At 45.2% G+C, this 24,788-nt stretch overlaps 1 protein-coding gene across 3 annotated transcripts in view; it reads left to right on the forward strand.

Moving 5' to 3' along the window:
• The first annotated feature begins 4,892 nt into the window (after positions 1–4,892).
• The window catches only part of adgra2 (adhesion G protein-coupled receptor A2), a 53,118-nt gene continuing 33,222 nt past the window's right edge, over positions 4,893–24,788 (forward strand). For 2 of the 3 annotated variants that reach the window (XM_029829008.1, XM_029829009.1), the window contains exon 1: positions 4,893–5,802. In XM_029829008.1, coding sequence (XP_029684868.1) covers positions 5,498–5,802 — 305 coding nt within the window. In that variant the 5' untranslated portion in view covers positions 4,893–5,497. The remainder of the gene's footprint in view (positions 5,803–24,788) is intronic. The other variant, XM_029829007.1, reaches the window with a different exon arrangement.

Below are 24,788 nucleotides of genomic sequence, written 5' to 3' on the forward strand. Positions count from 1 at the left end.
AGGAACTTCCGTCGAGAACTTGCCTGCCTCCGCGAAGTGTCCCCGCCGGGCTCTCTCCCACCGACGAGCCTGAACCCTCAGGTCCACCGGGATTGCTAAATCAATGGCCCCATCCAGCGAGCTGGGGATGTCGTAGGCCATCATTGCGTCCTTAATGTGGGCTGCTAATCCATGCAGGAAAGTGTCCACTAACGCGGCGGGGGCTCCACTGGCTTCAGCTGGGCAGGGTGCGGAAGTCAACTGAGTAATCAGACACAGACCTCTCTCACTCTCTCAAATGCGACACCAGAGTTTGGCTGAACACCGCTTTATTATCAGAAACAGACAACAGACAGGATTCACCGGGGATAGCGAGCAGAATAGAATAGTCGGGGACAGGCAAGGTCGAGATCGGGCAGAAGGCAGACAGAATTTACCGGGGAGCAGGCAAAACAGAATGGTCAGGAACAGGCAAGGTCGGAACCGGGCAGGCAGGCAAACAGGAAAACGCTGGAAAATCATCTGAACACGAATAACGGTCTGGCAGGGAGCAGGTGTGCCTCCGGGAACTAAGAAGGGGGCTCATTAGTGTCCAGATGCACAACAGGTGCGCGGGGCGAAGCAACTCACGGGCGAGATTGCCCGCAGCTGTGACATTCTCAGTCCAGTTTCCTACTGCCTGAAACAGCACTGCCCCATTATTTATTTAGGCATCATTATCATGGACCAACAAAAACAAGTTTGCCTGATATTCTTATCTCCTTATAGCAGCTATACCCTGACTTCTTCATTGTGCCTCCTTTTCTTTCTCTGCATTCTCTTTACCTGGAACAGAATCCAAATGCAGACTAAGGTAAGAGATTACCTGCTTGGTATTGAAGACAATATTGAAGACCGGTGATTCCGGCGTGGTGCATGGAGAGAAAACACTGATATTGTGGCAGGACGAGGAAAGGCACAGCCCCCCAAACAACCAGAATGGAAACAGCAGAAAAAGGGAACAGCAAATAAAATAAAAACTTCAGTCCCTGACAGGGGGTTTAATCAACCTGCCATAACAGCTGTGGCGCCCCTCTTCTGGGAACGCAGATGAGTCACAGGCAGGAGAAACAAAGTCCACAGCAGGCTGTAAATTAGAACAAAGATCATCAGACGGGACATTCTGGACCCTAGGAGGACGGCCCCGACGGGGGACCTGAGCCGGCAACACATCCTGCCCAACCAGCAAATGCGCAGGCTTCAGCCTATCCAATGTGACCCGCTCCGCCCGACCACCCATATCGAGCACGAAACTCTTCGCCCCCGTCTCGAGCACCCGGAATGGGCCGTCATATGGAGGGCGAAGAGGTGACCGGTGGGCGTCATGTCGCACAAAAACAAAGCAAGCCGACGCCACGTCCGTCGGAACAAACGACCGCGGAAAACAGTGGAGCACGGGGGATGGAGCCAGAGCGGGCCCAGCCAAAAAGGAACCTCTGGCAGGAAAGTTACAAGGAGGTGCACTTTCCGGCAGAAATTCCCCTGGAACACGAAGCGGTTGCCCCAAGACCAATTCCACAGGTGAAGCAAACCGAGCATCACCCAAGGTAAACGATCCACCCAGCTGTCATTCGAAAGCGCGGCACGCAATGCAGCCTTGAGTGAATGGTGAAAGCGTTCACATAGCCCGTTAGCCTGAGGATGGTACGCGGTGGTATGGTGAACCTGTGTGCCCAATGACCTCACCATAGATGACCAGAGATCCGAAACAAACTGAGGTCCCCTGTCAGAAGTAATGTCGGACAGGGAGCCGAAACGTGCGACCCAAGCAGAAAGAAATGCTCGATTGACGTCTGCCGATGTCGTGGAGGGAAGAGGAACCACCTCCGGCCACCTGGTGGTCCGATCCACCATCGTGAGCAGATGGGTGTACCCGTGGGATGGAGGTAAGGGTCCCACCAGGTCCACATGCATGTGGTCGAACCGTCTGGCTGGAATCGTGAAAGGCTCAAGGGGTGCCTTTGTGTGCTGGTGAACCTTAGCATGCTGACACGCCACACAGGCTGCCGCCCATTCCCTGACCTCTTTGCAAAGGCCAGGCCAGGCACTCACCAGTTTCCCCGACGCACGAACCCCCGGGTGTGAGAGGGAGTGGACCATATCAAAGACCCTGCGGCGCCAGGCCACCGGGACCACAGGTTGGGAACGACTGGTGGAAATGTCACAAAGGAGGGTAACGGTCATGGGCTGTGATGTTGTTAAGACGACGAAAATCGCCACAGGGCCGCCAAGTGCCATCCGCCTTGGGCACCATATGGAGCGGAGAGGCCCATGGGCTGTTAGAGCGCCGCACAATTCCCAAACGCACTATTGTGGCGAATTCCTCCCTAGCCGTCTTCTCAGCGTCGAGTTGCCGTGTGCGTGCGAAAACGGGCGGACCCGCGGTGGGGATGAAGTGCTCCACCCCGTGCTTTGTGACGGCCGTGGAAAATGTGGGCGTAGAAAGCGACGGAAAATCACCCAGCAATCGCTGAAAAACATTACCTGCCGCAGCAAAACTGGCATGTGCCAGCGGCCTAGGTCCCCCCGTCAGACATGGAAAGGTGGCAAAAGACACAGCATCGATTAGACGTCGGTTAGCAACATCCACTAACAGACCATGAGAACACAGAAAATCTGCGCCTATGATGGGAACAGTAATGGAGACCAACACAAAGTCCGCACTCGCGTCCAGAAAAACAAACAGTCACGGACCTGGTACCAAATGTCTCAGTGGAGGAACCATTAGCGGCAGTCGGTTGGGGGCCTGCGGCCAAGGATGACAGGTTCGCGCCGCCTGGAGGGAGGAGGCTCTTCTGGGAGCCAGAATCCACCAGGAACCGCTGGCCTGACAGGGAGTCTTTGACAAACAGCAGCTCCTCCTGTTCACCAGCGACCACAGCTGCTACTGAGCACTGGCCCTGGCGTTTCCTTGCGTCTCGAACGCACATGGAGGAACGCAGCGCCGGGCCTTGTGGCCAAAACGCTGGTGGAAGAAAACACAGGTTACTCAGGAATCTGCCAACATGCTCTGCACGGAGGTCCTCCTAGCAGTCAGCAGCACACGATCCGCTTCTTCAGCCAAACCACGGAAATCACCTGCAGCCAAACTCGGAGAGTTCGCCAAGGCTGCCTGGACCGGATGTGGAAGTTGGCGCAGGAAAATGTGCGGGAAAAGAAACCCGCCCTCGTCTGAGCCCAGCAAAGACAGCATGCTGTCCATAAGGTCCACCGCCGAACCATTGCCCAAAGCAGGGAAAGCAGTTTGTCTGCCCTTTCCGCGGCGGATTGGCTGTACCTCCAGAGCAGGAGCTCTTTGATCGCTGCATACGTGCCATGCGGCGGCGGGTCCCGCAGCAGTTGCATGACGTGGCGAGTGGATTGCTGGTCCAGAGCCGCGACCACCAAATAATATCTGGAGTCGTCCTCTGTGACTCCTGGTGGAACAGTGCTTCGACATGCTGGGCAGCTTCACGGATGCGGTGAAACTGGCTGGCTGCGTGTGTCGGGGCGACATGGCCGAAGAGGAGATACCATCGTCTGCTGCCTCGAACATGTTCAAAACGGGGTCACCAATATGGCAGGACGAGGAAAGACTCAGACTGAGCAGATGGTTTTAACATCTTTATTCCGCATCCACCAGACAATACCGAATGGCGCTTCGAACAGTGCATCTAATCAAGGGCTAACCACGCCCATCACCCCATGCATCACCTGGGTGTGAGATACACCCCTATGTGTCCGCCACAATATTGAAGTTTGTCCGCATGTTATTAAAATACAAACTGATGTAATGTGTAGACTTAAACATGGCATTTTAAATGGAAGCTGTGCTTTCCAGATGAGATTTGGACCATAAGAGAGTCTGGGGGGGAGCTTTTGTCAGCTCAGAAAAACATCCCTGTTTCAGTGCTGACCAGGCAACCATGCACCCTTTGTGCTTAATAACCGTGTGGGACTTCTCAACCCCCTTCATTGCACAGTATGAATGCAGAAATAGCAAACCTGGGCTCCACCGTCAGCCTCGGAGCACTGTGCACCATTATACTGCAATGCTCAGGTGCATGACTGAGTTTCCTTTGCAAAATTCTCCTTAACAAGAACTCTCCCGCTTCACCATTTCATATTTTGAAATGTTTCAGTCCCATTCTCCTGGGCCTCTTGCCTATCCAAAAGGTCTTTTTAAAGTACAAATAAGAGGAATCTAGGTACGAACTTTGTGCACACACACACACACACACACACACACACACACTTTAATTATGTGTTTATTGAGGGGGACAGCCTAAATTTTAAAAAAAATGAGATTTTCCTCCGTGTAGAACCTTCATTGCATGAAACAGTGCACTATACTGGGAAAAGAACGTTGGAATTTGTTGTTTTAGTACATTTATAAATGATACATGAATGTTGCTTTCCACACAAGGAATCCAGTAATTCCTGAACATTAAGATATGTTTTACATGCACAAAAAAGAAAAACAACTTCTCAAACATTGTCAAACAGAGTTGATGTACAGGATGAAAGCATTGATTCTTCTATTCCTGCTGACAGCTGCTGAGTTTTGTAGAACACTACCAGGTGGTAGAGTGAAGAAAATTATAAACGGTCTACTCACACACTAATGTCCCACATTACAATTTATTTTAGATATGAACGTCAGATTATAGTTTCACCAGATAGTGCATTTGGCATTTGCTTTAGTCCATCCCTTCTTTAAAATCCTACCTTATATCCATCTTCCTTGTGACGGGTAAAATACATGCTAGAAAAAACTTTCAAATGTGGTTCTAACGGTCTTCTATATTTTCTGGCACTCCAGATCTTTATTTGTGAATCGAAGCCATCTGGACCGGATGCGCTAGGACCGCGAGGACACGGACCGAAAAATGTGAAGGAGTAGGAGCACTTGGAGTAGCATATGCAGTGGGGAGCTGTTTCTTGGAGCGTTAGTGGCAAGAGATAAAACCGCTATATTTTGGGAACGACACAGGAGATGATCAAGACAAGCTCATTTCTGTCTGCCACAGTTTTATTTCCCTGTAAAACTGGAGGCAGGCGTCTGTGGAGAAAGCTCTGGGCTGGTCACACTTTCAAAAACGTTGGCGAGTAGCGGCACGAACGCGTAAAATGTTGAGATGATACTCTTTACCTATTCTTTAATACGTGCCAGTGTGACCATTCAGTTTTGGATACCGTCAATCGCTGGAATAACTTTCACTTAAAGTTAGGGCACTTCAAGGGAAGTTATCAAATACCATCGAAACGTTTTTTGTTTTTTTTTTAATTTAAAAAAAAAAAAAGCCTGTTTGTCACTAGTGGGTCGTTTTGGATGGGCCATGACATAGCGGAAATGTTGGAACTTATTTCTACATATTCAGAAAATGACCAGATAATGAGAATTTAACTGCCCAACGGACTATTAATCTGCAGCGCGATCATTTCTGACCTCCTCGTCCTACTTAACGCCCCGCTGGAAGCTCCATGGTGGAGATATGGGATGACTGGTGGCGGCGATGCAGCTGAGGTGAGATTCAGCCGAAGGACAATGTATGGTCCCGGTTTTAGCTTTTGTTTGCTGTCGGAGCGTCTAGTACTGATGCTGCTTTTGCTGTTGTGCGCCACCGAGCCGAGGCTCTCCCAGCCTTGTCCCGGGTTCCTCGCCTCCTCTAGCGCCTGCAGTTGCACGGACGAGCTGTCCAAAGCGCATGGAATCCAGGCTGTGGGGAGAAGGGTCAGCTGCAGCAAAGAGGACCTGTTAGAGCCTCCCGAGGCCAGTCTGCTACCTGATGGGACCGTCAATCTGTGAGTTGAAAAAGTCCGACAAACTGTCTTTCGCCTGTGGCTTGAAATATAACTGCTATCCCCACATTAGTATAAGATAATTTGAAACCAGTGTGATTTTTGTGAGCATCAATGGTTTTAACTGTGTAAGTTTGAAGGTGTTCAGGAAACTCCAGATGGATGGTCATGAGTCTCTGCATGGATGCTTTGCTGTTTTGATAAGCCTTATTAGGCAAGATGTGCGTCTACTTTAACATTTTACTTTCTACTTTACATTCGAGGAATTAGTGTCTCCTCTGATAAGAAGACTTTTTCAAGCTAGGGAAAGAAGAAATATGTTCAGATTTTTCTTTTTAATATTGTGAAAGGAAATGGATGAGGCCTTGACATGATTTAAATACATTTTAGCAACTTATTTACTTAATCTGGACAGAACATGAAAGGACATGGCTATGGGCCAAAAATAAGAAATCATTTTTTGATGGGGCAGTTATCAGCAGCATTTAACAGCTGGGAAGACAGCTGCCCTGAAGAACATACTGTTAATGACATTGCATTATTGTCCCCAAGACACAAATGGGAATGAATAATAAAGAACAATTCATGATTATGTGCCTTTCTGCATTGGGTTTATGAGGTATGGAAAGTGAAATTATGCCTCAGGAGAGCAAAAAAATATGCAAGTCAATAGGCTCTATGTGTTTTTCTTAATTAAGGCAGAATAAACATCTGGCAGGGGGTGGGGGAAGGTTGGTGGCAGTTGTCAAGGCCATTGTGCCAACAAACTTTCACTGAGATTTTTTTGTTCAGATGACTCACACATGAGGGCTTCTCTCAGTCCAAGAAACAAACAATTCCTCCTGTATTGTGCTATTTTTACATTTACCCTCCCTTGTATTTCTGATGTCTGAAAAGCTCATTTTCCCGAAGAGTGGGTTCCACAACCTACCATCATTGCTTCATGACATTTGTTCCAGATGTGTAACGTGAGAAGCTGGGCTGATATTATTGCTGACAAGCTTCTACCAGCCTCTCTGAAATGATCACCAAATGCAGCAGAGTGGACCTTTCCCCCATGCTCCAAAGTATTTCAGGCCATGACAGCTTGCCATGTCTTCTCAGGCACAGCCTGGAGGAAAAATTTCTTTTCTTAGTGCTGACCCTGCAGGTTTGAAGAACAGCAGGCCCAAGGCTTCCGGCACTGGCGGCTACGTCTAATGCAAGACAGCTGGCCTCTGAACATTCCATCGGAGGCCCCTCAGCCTCATGGGAAATCCAAATGGGGATTTGTTTATTAAAACTATTAGTTGGCTGTTTGTTGTTCCAGCCAACATTGAAGAAGCCACCATCTTTCCCTGGTATTTAATTATATCACCTCCTCCTTTAGGTGTGCTTATATATGGCAGCATAATCTCACATTCATAACGTCCATGATGATAGAAGTTTGGTTGGAGGCATTAGTTGCTGTCTTATGTATCAAACAAAGGTTGAAACAATCAGTGATCTGTAAAATAATATATGCATCCAGTTTGACCCTGTAATGATCTGACTAGCTGTCTAATTTTCCAGTTTGAACCAGGATCCATATTAGTATGAATGGTTTTAATCAACAGACCGTAATGTTAGGACGAAGTGATTACGGTAAGTCATGACACAGATTGTGGTAGTGAAGTATTTTGAAACCTGGTTGTCATTGAATTTAATTGATTAATTTTCATGAACTTTGTGAACTACATAATATTAGTGAATTAAACATTACATATGATGTTTTTTCCCTATTGTGGGGAGGGGAATGGCCCTTTTCCAGCTACATACGGGCAAAGGCAGGGTACATCCTTGCATTGACTTGGCAACTCGTGGCACGGCCCAATGTCAGCATTTGGGGGTTTGTACTTTGGCAGTACTCTGAATGAGTCTCCCTTCCACAGCACCGGGGCTTGAATTAAGACCCCTTCACTTCTCAGCCCAGTCCCCTACAGACTGAGCTCCCAATAAACCATAGTCAAGCCACATATTTTAGACAGCTTTTTTAGACAGCTTATTTTTTAAGTACATTCTAGTTATAAAGTACATCTCCTTATTTTTTGGCCCCACTTTCCCTCTGTCATTAGATCTGCTGCTCCACAGTTCTTTTCCCTTCCCACCCCCTTTATCACAAGTTCATGGACACGCAGTAACTCTTAACCTAAATATTTAGTCGTCTTTGTAGGAAACTGCTATGTCCAAACTCCTTCCAGATGTGACCCAGTACAGACTTTTGTTTAGGCCTATTTATGTGCAGCTGTAGAGTTTTCCTTGGGAGAGAAAAAGCTGGATAGTGAGCAAAAAATCATGGAATTGTGAAAAAATAAATCTATCACCTCAAGTTGGACACAATTAAAGTAATGCAAAATTAAAAAAAAAAAAAAGGCTGAAGCAAAGGTCATAGATATTACAAGTACGATGAACAAATGCAGAAAGAGAAAGAACACAGAACAAGAAAGGATGGAAGGGGGAAAAGAGAAGCTGGCTAGGCAAATCAGAGGGATGTGGCTGTGGACATTCGAAATCCTCCAGGCCCTGACTTACAGGTCTTCTGCTGAGAAGGAGGAGCTTCAGCACGCCATCGCTCAGTGTGTCCATTATTTTAGTGTGAAAAGGGGGAATTTGGTCATTTTGCTGGTGAGATATGTACAATTGGCCACACTGGTTTATTTAGGGAAATAACCAGTAATCAGTGTGCAGTGGCAGTCTGTGTAGGAAGATTTTGCTGTCTGTATTACTGCGACTCTGTGACACTGTACCCTCTGCAAGATTGTTGTTGTCATTTATTTTAGTGACTTAGATTTTACAGTGAAGCATGCGCTGCTGTGCGTTCTCCACAAGTGCATGCTGGTCAGTCAGGTCGAGTTGTTTTGCTGACTCGTTGTCGAGGTTTTAAAATAAATAAAATCTTAACTTAAAATGACTAGTTGAGAGACTTCCACTTTATTCAAGGATTAATGTGTTTTAATGGTAGCCTCCTAATGTATTTGCTCTTCTTGCGTCAGATTAAAAGACTAAGACTAGTCTTTCGTTTGTCGGTTCCTGTTTATCATGACCCTTTTGGGGAAAATCTATTTTACAGTATTTTGCAATCATTAGTGTGTAATTGGCTGATTTTCATAGTAAAGTATTTTACATTTTCCATACATTATCAGCTTATTGAGAATGGGGCTATGTTTTTCTGTGTCATTAAGGCTTTCTCTTCCAAAATGGACCTCAGTTGGAAGGCACAAAACAGTAGCCTCAGTATCTCATTTAGAAGAGGGAAAAACAAAAGACAACAATGTTGGGAAGTAGTGTGGGAATTTAAAATCGGGTCCCTTTGGCTGAAATGTTAACAGAGAAATAAATAATTTGTTATTTGTCATTCATAATTTGACAACATGCAATTAAAGGCATGACACAACATTGTTCTGTGTAAGTTTGCAATACAATAATAAGAATCAAGCCAGTTTAGCAAATGCAACCGATAAAAACAGGACACAGTGTTGCAGTGTATATCAGCCAGAAGGTTTCTGGAATGTGCCACAGAATCCATCCAGTCAGTTCCATTCATTCCGTGTATTTATATTTTGCAATAACCTGACAAATTGTCCACTTGAAAGCAGGTAGGATAGACAGCCCAACTTCAAACCCATGATGAGATACATTAATTGAAAATGAATGAATGGCCAGTTTATGATGCTTTATGTTTCCTTAAGCTACGTCAACTGGCATTTGATTCACATCAAGGTCTTAAAATTGTACAAACCTTTAGTTAGTTTGTTGCTCTATGGCTTCAGAAACCTCCAAAAAAATCCCTTATTTTTTAAGCCTTAGTTTTGGTTCCATTTGGCAACACATTTGCTGCTGCTGTGGAAGGAAATCAAGTGTCAGATAGTGTCACTAGTTTGTGTATGGGACTTTTCAAGATGCGAGTATGCCAGCACCATCTTATCAGCTGGGAGAATTCCAGTAGAAAGGAAAGTGGCAGACCCCAATCATTCCTGCTGCAACAAGGTTTATTTATATGAAGAAAATTGCTGAGAGGAGGGGAATGGAGTGCCCCCTCCACACATGTAAAATTGGGGGAATGCTCAGAAATAAATCAAATAAGCAAACTCATGAGGACACTGGATACTTGTAGTTTTGTAATCCACTATAGCGCCTGCCAGTGCCACACACGTCATGGTCAAAGAACAGCCAACGTCTCATCTGTGGTGACTTTTAGTTAAAAAGACTGTAGTAGTTCCAAACCTGGCAAAAACACAGGTGCACGTTATCCTTGTAAAATCCTCCAAGTGATGATCTTAGTTAGTTTTATCTTTCATCTTAGATTTTAATTTCTCCTCCTCTCTTCTCATCTTACTCCAAAAATGGCTGTTTCTTACTTCTAACCAGTGGTAATTTCCCTTGCCTTTCCCTCCCCAGCTTCAAAACTTCAAGATTAGAGTCTACAGCAAACAGATACAGATAGAGATAACAGATGCCTATAGTAGGAATGCCTCTGGCCTGTGTGTGTGTGTGTGTGTGTGTGTGTGTGTGTGTGTGTGTGTGTGTTTATCAGCATGACATCATACATGGATTAGGTATGGAGAATAAAGACTAACAAAAATAACAAAATCAGTTAACTCAGTAATTGTGAAAGTTATGTAGGAAAATAAACAACTCATTTTTGACACAATTTTTTCAAATAAAGGAATCAAGACAAGATAGTAGTGTGGAATTTAATGGTCAGCTCCATCAAATTTCTTGTAGCATTTTTGGCATAAAAATGTGCAAATTGCTAATATTATAATATAAAAAAAAATCATTTTCTTGTCATCTTGTCAGATTAAATGTACTATGTGAGTTAAACTGCAGTAATAATTAAATGCAAACACTAGTCACAAAACTTAATTGGTTGTACAATTCTTTTTTGATCTGTTCCATATTCTCTTGTTGGAGGAAGGAATACTTATAATTTTTTTTTTAGTTAGTTTAGTTAATTCACCATTGAATCGTCAATTGTGCATTAAAATGGTTACGTAAACCAGCCAGTGAGAGTTCATAATTTATCATTACACATAAAACCACAAGACATTTTAATGCATTATGTCAGATATTTTATATAATGCTCTGTTTGCATGTCTGAACTGGAAAGAAGATGTGGTACAAACGCTCAAGTAAAACCTTCAATTTAAAGCACACCTGTCTGATCATCATGTAAATTAAAACTGAAACAGAAGACACAACCGTCTGATACCTTCATTAGAGTATCTAGGCCACAGAATTTAGCCAGCCTTTTGTATGAGAAGAGAACAGAGATTAATTATGAGACAGAACAATTAGACAATGTAAGCCACAGTGCAGTGTAACACAGTGCATTCCTCTCACAACTCAACAAGGACTAAATTGCTTCAATAAAGTGTGTAAACACTTTAGACAGTGATGAAACTAACTATTGTGTTCTTGTTCTCTACCTATAAAACTTTACATTTGACATTTCTTGATTTAACTGTAAATATTGCAGTAATTTATTGGAGTATCAACATTTGGTGGTGTATAAGCCAATTTTCTGAATTTTCTCAAGTTCACAAGTTGTGCATCTTTTGCTGACTGATGCACAGGTGGCAGTGCACATATACACACACCGATTAATCATCTGTCTTCAGTGGCAGATTTTCCCCAGTGCACAGTGTTTAATGTGTGCATGTGCACAAGACTATTTGCCTCTGCATGTGGAAAGGGTGGGCATGGCCTCAATTTTAAATATGGGATTGTTTCCTACCCTTCTAATTAGAGACATTCAAAATACTCAGCTTTGATTTTAAATCAGCTTTTGGCTGAGCTCTACACACATACACACAGAGTATGTGTGCCAAAGGACTGTACATGCTTGAAGCTATAATGTAGAACAGTGCATCAAATAGTGACTTATGTTTGGGTGTTTAGTGATTTATGTTTGAGCTATACACTAAACGTGTGTGTGTGTGTGTATATATATAAAAATCTCTTCCTCACCCTCCTGGGCGGTGCCTCCTTCCTTCAGACTCGGGTTCTTTACCAGAGACCTCGGAGTCTGAGGGTTCTGTGCAGGATCTTAGCTGTTCCTAGGACTGCGCTCTTCTGGACAGAGATCTCTGGTGTGGTTCCTGGTATCTGTTGGAGCCATCTACTCAGGTTGGGTGTTACTGCCCCTAGTGTCCCGATCACCACTGGGACCACTGTTGCCTTCATGCCCCACATTCTCTCCATCTCCTCCTTCAGCCCTTGGTACTTCTCCAGCTTCTCGTGTTCCTTCTTCCTGATGTTGCTATCACTCGGGATTGCTACATCTATCACCACCACTGTCTTCCGGTGTTTATCCACCGCCACTATGTCAGGCTGGTTGGCCACCATCTTGTCAGTCTGGATCTGGAAGTCCCACAGGATCTTGGTTTGCCTGTGGGATCCCCAGGTATTTGTAACTGTCCTGCACATCTGTGATGTTCCCTTCAGGTAGTTCAACCCCGTCAGTTGCGATCACCTTTCCCCTTCTAGATATCATCCGCCCACATTTGTCTAGCCCGAATGACATCCCGATGTCTTTGCTGTAGATCCTAGTGAGGTGAATCAGAGAGTCGATGTCATGCTCGTTCTTGGCATACAGCTTGAGTGTAGTGTAATGTAGTGTAGTGGCATACAGTCCATGTAGAGGAGGTGGCTGACGGTTGTTCCACTTTGGAACTGGTACCCATAGCCACTCTTGGTGATGATCTGGCTGAGGGGGTTTAGGCCTATTCCGAACAGCAGGGGGGACAGAGCATCTCCTTGATATATGCCACATCTGATACTCACCTGCACAATTGGCTTTCAGTTGGCCTCCAGAGTCATGTTCAACAGCTTCATGGAGTTCTGGATGAACTCTCTTAGTATCCTGTTGATGTTATACAGCTTTAGGCACTCTAGTACCCATGTGTGCGGCATTGAGTCATAGGCTTTCTTGTAATCAATCCAGGCAGTGCACAGGTTGGTGTGCCGCATCCTACAGTCCTGGGCGATTGCCCTGTCGACCAGTAGCTGGTGCTTGGCACCTCTGGTGTTGTTCCCTATGCCTTTCTGTGCTCTGCTTATGTATTGATCCATGTGCCTTCTGAGCTTAGCCGCTACGACGCCTGATAGGAGCTTCCATGTGGTGCTGAGGCAGGTTATGGGCCGGTAGTTGGGCGGCATTGTGCCCTTCTGGGGGTCCTTCATTATGAGGACTGTCCGGCCTTGGGTTAGCCACTCTGGGTGGTCCCCTGATATTAGCAGCTGGTTCATTTGTGCTGCCAGGCGTTCATGGAGTGCAGTATGCTTCTTAAGCCAGTAGGCGTGGATCTTATCGGGCCCTGGCGCTGTCCAGCTCTTCATTTTGGACACTCTTGTTTGGATGTCTGCTGAGGTGATGACTACTGGGTCGTGTTCTGGGAGTTGGCTGTGTTCAGTCTGTAGGTCTTGCAGCCATCGGGCAGTAGTGTTATGCGTTGCCTCTTTCTCCCAGATACTCTTCCAGTATTGTTCCGTCTCAGCCCTGGGGGGGGTCTGTTGTCATCTTGTTGCCCTGCCATTGAGAGTAGACCTTTGCTGGGTTAGTGGAGAACACCCTGTTTATTCTCCTTTCCTCTACTTCTCTTGTGTACCTCTTTAGTCGGGTAGCCAGGGCTGTGAGCCTTTGCTTAGCAGTCTCCAGTGCCTCAGGTATGGACAGTTTGTTGTACTTCTTGGGCCGCTATGTCCTTAGATTCACGCCTCTACTCAGCTCTGTTAGGAGGCTGACTTCTCTCCCTGTTGCCATGATTTTTGCCTCTAGCTTTCTCCTCCATGGGGCCATTTACTCCTTATGGCTATTCATGCTCTTCATCTAATAGCCAAGCATCTGTAGGATTACCGTTGCCACTGCATACATCAGCTGATTGGTCTCAGTGATGGTCGTGGTAGGGATGGTTGACAGCGCCATGTTCAAGTCTTCGAGTAGAGATTTGTCTGGTACTTCGTGTATTAGCCTTGGCAGGGAGGTAGTTGGGTTCCCCCAGGACTCCATGATTCTCTCTCTCAGGTCAGCTGCCCTTGACCCGATTCCGTCTGTCATTGGGGCTGTGTACCCAATCTCGATATTGGGGGGGGTGAAGATAAAATCACTAGCTGTGATAGCAGCTTCTTATTGCGGATATTCAAACACTGAGCAAAAAGCCGCTTCTTAGTCAGTGGGGACGTGGGGTTTCGAAGTACCCATCTCTCCCACATCCTCTGCATGTACCCTCTCTCGCTGGGGTTACTCCCGTAGTAACAATCCATTAGTACCATGTTCTCTGCCCTGCTCCATGAATGCCTTGTTCCAGTAGCCAATTTGACATCAGGTGGCCCTGGTTCCCTGACCCCTGACGCGGACCTTGTTGACCCGGGCGACGTCCAAGCCGGTATGACTCTATCAGTTAATGTTCCGCTCATACCGAGGTGTAGGCATATATGCGTAAGGAGCCTTGCCTAAGGGCTCGCCTGGATTCGAACCGACAACCTTCCGCACCAAAGTCAGTGGCGTAATATATATATATGTGTGTGTGTGTGTGTATATATATACATATATATATATATATATACACACACACACACACACACACATATATATACACACACACACACACACACATATATATATATATACACACACACACACACACACACACACATATATATATATATATATACGTGTAATCAGATACCCTGCTGGCATAATACCCTGGCCACTGGAAGAGATACAAGCCACTGACCTCAAGACAAAGAAGCTCCTCACCATGCACGGAGGGTTTCACCCTAAGTCCAGTGTCCTGAGGCTGTACACAAAGCGAAAGGAAGGGGGCCGAGGACTAGTAAGTGTCCGAACTACTGTCCAGGAGGAAACAACAAGCCTCCAAGAATACATCAAGAAGATGGCCCCCACTGACGCACTGCTGAGTGAATGCCTCAGGCAACAAAAGCCCACCAAGGAGGAGGAACCTGAGGGGCTATCATGGAAGGACAAGCCCATGCATGGAATGTACCACCGACAAATTGAGGAAGTGGCTGATATCGAGAAAACATACCAGTGGCTGACAAAGACCGGACTGAAAGACAGCACAGAGGCTCTACTCCTGGCTGCACAAGAACAGGCCCTGAGCACCAGAGCAATAGAGGCCAGGGTCTACCATACCAGACAAGATCCCAGGTACAGACTGTGTGGAGATGCCCCTGAGACAGTCCAGCACATCACAGCAGGGTGCAAGATGCTGACAGGCAAGGCATACATGGAACGGCATAACCAGGTGGCTGGCATAGTATACAGGAACATCTGCACTGAGTATGGGCTGGAGGTCCCAGGGACCAGGTGGGAGACACCTCCGAAAGTGGTGGAGAACAAGCAGGCCAAGATCCTGTGGGACTTCCAGATCCAGACTGACAAGATGGTGGTGGCCAACCAGCCTGACATAGTGGTGGTGGATAAACACCGGAAGACAGTGGTGGTGATAGATGTAGCAATCCCGAGTGATAGCAACATCAGGAAGAAGGAACACGAGAAGCTGGAGAAGTACCAAGGGCTGAAGGAGGAGATGGAGAGAATGTGGGGCATGAAGGCAACAGTGGTCCCAGTGGTGATCGGGACACTAGAGGCAGTAACACCCAACCTGAGTAGATGGCTCCAACAGATACCAGGAACCACACCAGAGATCTCTGTCCAGAAGAGCGCAGTCCTAGGAACAGCTAAGATCCTGCGCAGAACCCTCAGACTCCCAGGCCTCTGGTAGAGGACCCGAGTCTGAAGGAAGGAGGCACCGCCAAGGAGGGCGAGGAGGAGATTTTTTTTAAATTTTTATATGTATATATATATATATATATATATATATATATATATATATATATATATACCGTATTTTCACGACTATAAGGCGCACCTAAAAGCCTAGAATTTTCTAAAAAATCTACGGTGCGCCTTTTAACCCGGAGCGCCTTTTGTATGGATTACGGTAATATTGGTTAATCGCGGCTACCGTAGTCAGTAGGCGTGGCCGAGGTAACAGCAGTAAATTCAGTCCCAAACCATTTCTGTCTGTAAAGACCCCAAAATGGCTCCTTGCAAGAGACGCGCTTACGACGCAGAGTTCAAACTGAAGGCTATCAGTCACGCAGTTGAACACGGAAATAGAGCAGCGGCAAGAGAATTTAACGTGAACGAATCAATGGTGCGGAAGTGGAGGAAGCAACAAGACGACCTGCGCCAGGTATAGACTCAACGGAGCTTCCGAGGAAACAAAGCAAGAAGTGGATTAACAAAGGAACTCCAGCCGCTAGATATTGGTGTCAACGGGGCATTCAAAACTAGACTGCGAACTGCGTGGGAGTGGTGGATGACGAACGGCGAACACACGTTCACCAAGACGGGGAGACGGCGCCGAGCGTCATACGTCACTATCTGCCAGTGGATCGTAAATGCCTGGGCATCGACCGTGGTCCGAGCTTTCAGGAAGGCAGGGATTGTCACTGAAATGCCAGACAACACCAGCGACACCGACCCTGATGACGACTTTGACGAGACGGAGCCGGCCATGTTGGACGCCGTATTCGCACAACTGTTCAATTCGGACACCGAAGAAGAAGAAGAATTCGAGGGATTCCTGGATGAGGAATGAACTGATAAAGTGATCTTTACATGTTTCTTTTGTGTGTTTACAACTTAACAAGGCTGGTCATACTGTGAATATGGAAATTACCGTTTGAACAACGTTGTTATATTGCTATTGCTATCGCTTTGCATTACTTCGAGAGTTCGAGTTACCGTATATTGTTTACACTAACGTTTGATTTACCGCAACGGTACTACGTGATAAAAACGTTGCACTAAATCGAAGATTTATTAAACTCCACTATCCACTTGTGATAAAAATGTTGCACTGCCTGTTATAACTCGCTGTTATTAAACGAACTGTGTTACGCGAAAACACTACGTCACTCGGGAAAAATAATAAAACAGCTGTTTATTCGTTTTGGGAGTGAATAGAGTTGTGAGAACGACGGTTTGTATTCTATTAATAAAGTTTGACTGACTTATCTGGCTGTTTTATTGACATTCCTTTTAGCGCAGCTCGATCTAGTGAACGCGTCATGAAACCACAGGCACTACGCAGTTTCTATGCTATGCGCCTTATAGCACGGTGCGCCCTGTGTATGAAAATATTTCTAAAATAGGCTGTTAATTGAAGGTGCGCCCTATAATACGGCGCACCTTATGGTTGTGAAAATACGGTACGTATATATATATATATATATATACACACACGTATATTTGTAAGAACATGAGTAAACCTGCAACTACAAGTCCCAACACAACCATACAGATTCCCTACATGCTCTCATTTCACTTTAGCGCTACAAACCATACTTTAATGTTGCCTCTTTCGCCACAGTCTCTCTATCTAATGGCTACTTTAAACAATCAGGGGTGTCCGGATCATTTCAGAACAATATTTTTAGCATGTAATTATATGTTTACTCATTCTCAATTTGAAAATGCAGCCTTGAAAGGATTAGCTTTTTGGATGGATCCCACGCTGGCTAGTCACAAAAAGTACATTTTGCAACAAAGATGACACAATTACCTCCCAATGTGATAAAGTCTAGTCTCTTGTGAAGTATAGGCAGAGTTCAGGAAGAAGCAAGGCAGAAAGAGTTGACTCATGCGAATATTCACCTATGTGTAAACATTCTATACAATTATAGTGACACAGAAAGGCCTGTGTGATATTATCACTTATTATTATATATTATTATTATTATTATTGTTGTTGTTGTTGTTGTTGTTATATGTTCATCAGCTGTCACACTTTTCCTGTAGTGTCAACTCATTTTCCAGAGTTTATAAATATATTAAAGCCACACTTAGCTTTCCAAGCCTTTGACAGTAAGTCCTGATACTATTTTTCAGCGCATATCAACTTAGACTTATCACTTGAACATTACATTGTTTTCTTGGCTTTTTGACCCACATATTCTGCCTAATTTAGCAATGAATTGGGAAACCTGCTGTGAAAATACCTTTTGTCTGCTTTTTCCTGGAAAGCATGTTAAAAGCTGATAGCAAAGTACTTGAGTTATATTGGTTTGATTAACTACTACAGCAGTACAGCTAAACCATAGCTAACAATACACTTTTTAGCATTGTTTATTAGAAAAGCTTTATTGGATATTTTTTTTACGTTTTACTTCACTACCCACTACAAGTTATTTCTACATACAAATTTCAATGCACTAATGCACATACAGGTAATCTAATTTTTCAGATTCCCCCAGCCCCACTTAACCGCCCATCTTTTTTTAAAATTGAATGTACGGTGTATGTGTTTAATCTTCTCCTTTCTTACCTTTCTTGAGCTCTATCTTCCCTCCCCCTCCTCTTTATTCAGAGGGTCCACGCATTTGAGCCTGGTCCTGTTTGAGGGTTTTTTTTTCCTGTTGAAGGGATTTTTGTGATTTTTGACACTGTCACTTCAGTGTCAAGGAACACTGGTGGTCAGCCTCATTGGTGGTCAGCCTCTGGGTATCTGTAAAGCACCTACACACAGTCATGATTATAACAGATGCTATATAAATAGAGGTGAACTGAACTGAGTCAATTATAATCTGATATAAGTGAAACTGCAAACTGAGGTGATGTCCAGCGACAATTGGTTCCAGAATTTTGAAATGAAAAATGTTCTGCTTCAGACTTTGATTTGGCAGAAAATCAACAAGAAGCACCTGGCCAGCAGATCAGTTAAATTTTATGGTTACAAATTTAGCCACTTCACAAAAACAAATGTTATTTAAATCATGCCACTCATGTCATGTGCAGAGAAAAGCAGGTTTCACGGAGCATATTTTTTTCTTCTACTTTGCCATCTCCAATAAAAAGAAATTAAAATATAAAAAATGCAAGTAAAAATCTACAGTTGTATGATTACTGTAGATTTTGTCATCATCTGAAGGCATGAATATATGCGTTTACCTCTTAATGAGACCAACATGGCTTTGGGAAATGTGCGCGACACAATTAATCAACTGGTGAATGCAAACTGACGATTACAACAACTGGCAACTATAAAGCAGCTGACTAGCTTTGTTTAGCTTTAGCTTATCTCAGCATAGCATAGGGAATTGCAGCCAGATAATTTTGTGATTCCAATGTGGTATGGTGGCATGGACCGGCCACTGCAGAAATGAGGTGAGCAGCAGTTCTACTTTCAAGATGCAAGATGTGTTGCCCAGTGTTAGCTAGCAGTGCTGACACCTTGACTGAACCATATCATATAAGGAGTGGGGAGGGAAGCAGACCATGGCTGACTAGATTTGTTTATTTATTTCTTGCCAAAAACAACACTAATATAAAGACAAAAAATTAGTTTTTTAGTACTGTACGATGCAGAAATGTTTACTGTGACAGGTTAAAAATATTCAGATTTACTTTCCACTAATGTTTTATTCTCTGTGGCCCCTGTCATTCATGGGCCCAGTACACCTGTACTGGAGTTTTGTTGTCTTAATATTGTGCAATATAAACTTACTTTCTGATCAACGTTTTGTGGCTTTTCATTTAAAAACATATCCAGTGTGTTTTTGGGATAAAAACTTCCATGACATATGAAAGAGCAGAAGAACATGTTCATTCTTACTTGGTCACTTTCTTACAACATTGCTTGAAGTATTACTTAACACACATACGCAATTTGAAATAAATAATTTTAAAGACATTTAAACCTTGCGACTAACCGAATTTAGAGAGAAATAAAAGTCAGACGTTGATTGTGGATCAATCAAATAATATAAAGCGTGGATGAAGAGAGCCCATGAAAGACAAAATAATTAAAGAGACCATAAACCTAATGCCATACCAATGTTATAGACTCTCGGTCCACATAGCCATAAGATTAATGGTGTGGTACAATTGATACAATGCTATATGTTTTAGATCAACAGAATTGATGGTAAATATTATGGTGACGTTATCTTACTTGATGAAATGTTTTTTCTGCTCTTTCTAATACTGGATAGTTTGTTTATCTTGAGAATATTCTCTGCAGACCTTTACCTGCAGACCTAAGGTCATCAGCAGCAGATCTAACAACCTCTGTAATGAAGTTACTAGTCATTCTCCTTGTCTCTCTTAACTGTTCTGTAGTCTCGCTCAGAAACCACATTGCCTCCACTGTCACTAGCCTCAAGACACTGTTCCATCTGTCTTTTGGCTGGCCAGGAAGTCCACTCTCCATAACCCCTGAACTCTGAAACTGGGCTCTGAATAAACAACTAATTGACTGGGTTTCCTGTTTAGCCTAATAGGAATGCCGAGTATTTCTGGCTGTTTACAGTCTTGAGCCTCTCTCCCTTTCTTTGACTCTATGTTTTGTTTATAAAAGAACAATGTGCTTTGCAACAACTGTGCTTCAACATATTAGGCTTTGGAGATTTTTCGGTAGTGATCAGATGCTTTAACTCTGCCTGTTTTTAAAGTGTCTATTTGTCTGTGGGAAGGGTTCACTTCACTGTTTTTTTTTTTTTTGCCTTTGCTTATTTGTGAAATTCGATTTTCAAGTTTATATGTATAGCAGCATAAAAGCTTATTGTAATTTTGTCTGATGAAAGGCATTGACCTGAGCCAACACAGCAGTACTGCAATATCAAAACCATTCATGTGCAGAACATGTGGGAACATTGGAACATCTGTTGAAAGAAAGAATTGTGTCAGCATGCAAACTGTTCACATTAGAAAATCTGCAGAATAAAAAAATACGCTGACGAGCGTAGTCCAGAATATATTATTTGTATCAAAACTGTTAAGTAAATGGATAGTTGTCATATGTGACTTTCTCCTCTCTAAATTCTAAACTCTTCAGTAGTAATTTTGAATAGTAATAATGAGTAGTAACCAGAAAGTAGTAGTATTTAGCAGTAATCAGTTACTGTTTTATTTGCATCTTAAAATCAATCACATATAGCTGTCAAATAATTAAAATTGGAATCATTAAGTTCAGGGGATTTTACTGAGGTGTTTAGACACCTGAGGCCGATGATGTTGCCCAAAATCTTGAATGGAAAACTTTTATACGCAACTTATCTTGAGTTTGTAAAAGTCATTTGGTGTCCCTTCAAGCCTAGACTGGATGATTCAATCAAGACAGTGAGCTTGAAGGTACAAAGCTGAAGGTGGGGTTTTTATTGATGTGGAAAGAAACTGGGGGTCGATTGCTTCCACATAATCTGAGTTTAACGCCAGGTCCCACAGACACTCAGCTAAGATCACTTTTTAATGAGAAACACCCAGTGGTGCAGACCCTTTAGGCCCTTATAGCACTGAAGTGATAGCAGGCTGTTGCTAGAGCGCAGCATAAGCCATGCCAAACAAACAAGATTGAGACTGAAAAAGTCAACCTACATTTCAAGATCAAAACACTTTTCTGCATTTTTTTTCAACTTGTTTTTAATAATTTTCAATCATAACATACAAAAATGGCACAAAAGTAGAACTCACTAACAATGGCACATACACACACAATTAATTAATTAAAATATTAATAAAATAAACCAAAAATTGTCACACGCAATAGCCTTATAAATACGTATCATCGATTACTGCAGGGGTGGACAAATTCAATCCTTGAGGGCCAGATTCAAGCCAGACTTTCTGTCCTACAGGTAGACAATGCTTTCACCTGGGGTTACATTAACCTTGGTGAAAATGGTTTCTGCCTGATAAGACACAAAACCCAGCTTGAATCCAACCCTCAAGGACTGGATTTGCCCTCCCCTGTCCTAGAATCATGACAGCAGGGATGGGCAAGTCCAATGCAGAAAGGCTGGATTCCAGCCAGGGTTTGCATCCTACCAGGAAGAAACTGCTTTCGCCAAATGAGGCAGAACCCCAGGTAAAACTGAACTCGTGTGCCTATAGGATAGAAAACCCGGTGTGGATCTAGCCCTGCATTAGTCTCTCTCTATTAGAGCAACCATCCTCCTGCCTGCAGGAGGCCAAAGTTGATCTTGTTGTCAAAGTTGTCTTACATATAGAGTTAACAGAAAAGCCTTTCAGGTATATCCCTAAGATACAGCGTTTTGGAAAGCAGTATCTGTAATTTTACTTAGAGTGCGAACAACCATTTTCCAAAAAGATATGAATTTAGGACATTCCCATTTAAAATGAATCAGAGTACCCTTCTCAGTCAAACACTTTTCACAAGTATCTGGAGTCCCAGAGGACCATTTGTTAAGTTTCCGAGGGGTTATCTATGTCTCCATCATCATCAATACATGATTAATCTTAACTTGATTGAACTAATGCTTTGCACTTTATACTGACATTAACCAGGCCACCCTTGCGCAGTCAGTCCAAAATGCAGCTGCTCACCTTTAAAAAGGCCCCTATCCTGCCCCCCTTTACTGATTTCTTGTTTCTTTTAATTCTGGTAAATTTTAAATGTCCATCCATCCATCCATCCATCCATCCATCCATCCTCTACCGCTTATCCGGGTCGGGTCGCGGGGACAGCAGCCTAAGCAGAGAGGCCCAGACTTCCCTCTCCCCAGCTACTTCTTTCAGCTCGTCCGGGGGGGATCCCCAGGCATTCCCAGACCATTCGAGAGACATAGTCTCTCCAATGTGTCCTGGGTCTTCCCGGGGGCCTCCTACCGGAGGGACATGCCCTGAACACCTCACCAGGGAGGCGTCCAGGGGGCATCCTAAACTAGATGCCCAAGCCACCTCATCTGGCTCCTCTCAACGCGGAGGAGCAGCGGCTCTACTCCGAGCTCCTCCCAGATGGCGGAGCTTCTCACCCTATCTCTAAGGGAGAGCCCAGCCACCCTACGGAGGATGCTCATTTCAGCCGCTTGTACCCGTGATCTTCTTCTTTCAGTCATTACCCAAAGCTCATGACCATAGGTGAGGGTAGGAACGAAGATTGACCGGTAAATCGAGAGCTTTGCCTTTTGGCTCAGCTCTCTCTTTACCACCAAGCCAGATCCCCTCAACACCATGACTGCACCTAGAAATTCTGTCCCTAAAAGTTATGAACAGAATCGGTGACAAAGGGCAGCCCTGGCGGAGACCAACCCTCACTGGAAACGAGTTCGACTTACTGCCAGCAATGCGGACCAAGCTCTGACACCGATCGTACAGGGAGAAGACGGCCCGTAACAGGGGGCCCGACATCCCATACTCTTGGAGGACACCCCACAGGACCCCCCGAGGGACACAGTCGAATGTCTTCTCCAAGTCTACAAAACACATGTGGACTGGTTGGGAAAACTACCATGCACCTTCAAAGACCCTGCTGAGGGTGTGGAGCTGGTCCACCGTTCCACGGCCAGGAAGAAAACCACATTGCACATCCTGAATCCGAGGTTCGACTATCCGGCGGACCCTCCTCTCCAGTACCCCTGAATAGACCTTACCAGGGAGGCTGAGGAGTGTGATCCCCCTATAGTTGGAACACACCCTCCGGTCCCCCTTCTTAAAAAGGGGGACTACCACCCTGGTCTGCCAATCCAGTGGCACCGCCCCAATGTCCACGCGATGTTGCAGAGTCGTGTCAACCATGACAGCCCTACAATATCCAGTGCCTTAAGGAACTCTGGGCGGATCTCATCCACCTTGCCACCGAGGAGTTTTTTGACTACCTTGATAACTTCAGCCCTGGAGATACGGGAGCTTGTCCCCAGGTCCCCAGGCCCTGCTTCCTCACTGGAAGTCACGTTGGTGGGATTAAAGAGGTCTTCAAAGTATTCCTTCCACCGATCCACAACATCCCGAGTTAAAGTCAGCAGCACACCATCGCCACTATACACAGTATTGACAGTGCACTGCTCCCCCTTCCTCAGTCGCCGGATGGTGGTCCAGAACCTTTTCGAAGCCGTCCAGAAGTCGTTCTCCATGGCCTCATTGAACTCTTCCCATGCCCGGGTCTTTGCCTCGGCAACCGCCGTAATTGCACTCCGCTTGGCCTACTGGTACCTATCTGCTGCCTCAGGAGTCCCACAGGCCAGTAAGGCCCGATACGACTCCTTCTTCAGCCTGACGGCATCCCTCACCACTAGTGTCCAGCAGCGGGTTCGGGCATTGCCACCACGACAGGCACCAACCACCTTGCGACCACAGCATCGGTCAGCCGCCTCAACAATGGAGGCACGGAACATGGTCCACTCGGACTCAAAGTCCCCCGCCTTCCCCGGGACATGGTCAAAGCTCTCCTGGAGGTGTGAGTTGAAGCTCCTTCTGACAGGAGACTCTGCCAGACTCTGTCTGTAGGGCATCCTCCCCCACCATCGGAGCCAATTCACCACCAGATGGTGATCAGTTGACAGCTCTGCCCCTCTCTTCACCCGGGTGTCCATAACATCCGGCCGCAAATCCGATGACATGACCACAATGTCGATCATCGTTCTGCGGCCTAAGGCATCCTGGTGCCAAGTGCTCATGTGGACACCTTTATGCCTGAACAAGGTGTTTGTTATGGACAATCTGAGACGAGCACAGAAGACCAATAACAAAACACCACTCTGGTTCAGATAAGGGGTCCGTTCTTCCCAATCACACCTCTCCAGGTCACACTGTTGCTGCCAACATGAGCATTGAAGTCACCCAGGAGGACGAGGGAGCCCCCAGAAGGAGCACTCTCCAGCACTCCCTCTAAAGACTCCAAAAAGGGTGGATACGCTGAACTGCTGTTTGGGCCTATGGCAGTCAGGATCCGTCCCCCCACCCGAAGGCGAAGGGAGGCTACCCTCTTATCCATCGAAGTAAACTCCAATATACAGGCACTGAGCCGGGGAGCAACGAGGATTGCCAACCTTGCCCGTCGCCTCTCACCATCGGCAACTCCAGAGTGGTAGAGAGTCCAACCCCTCTCGAGAAGACTGGTTCTAGAGTCCTTGCTATGCATTGAGGTGAGGCCGACTATATCTAGTTGGAACTTCTCAACCTCAAGCACCAGCTCAGGCTTCTT

The sequence above is a fragment of the Takifugu rubripes genome, chromosome 21 (genome assembly GCF_901000725.2).
Source record: "Takifugu rubripes chromosome 21, fTakRub1.2, whole genome shotgun sequence".
Lineage (NCBI taxonomy): Eukaryota > Metazoa > Chordata > Actinopteri > Tetraodontiformes > Tetraodontidae > Takifugu > Takifugu rubripes.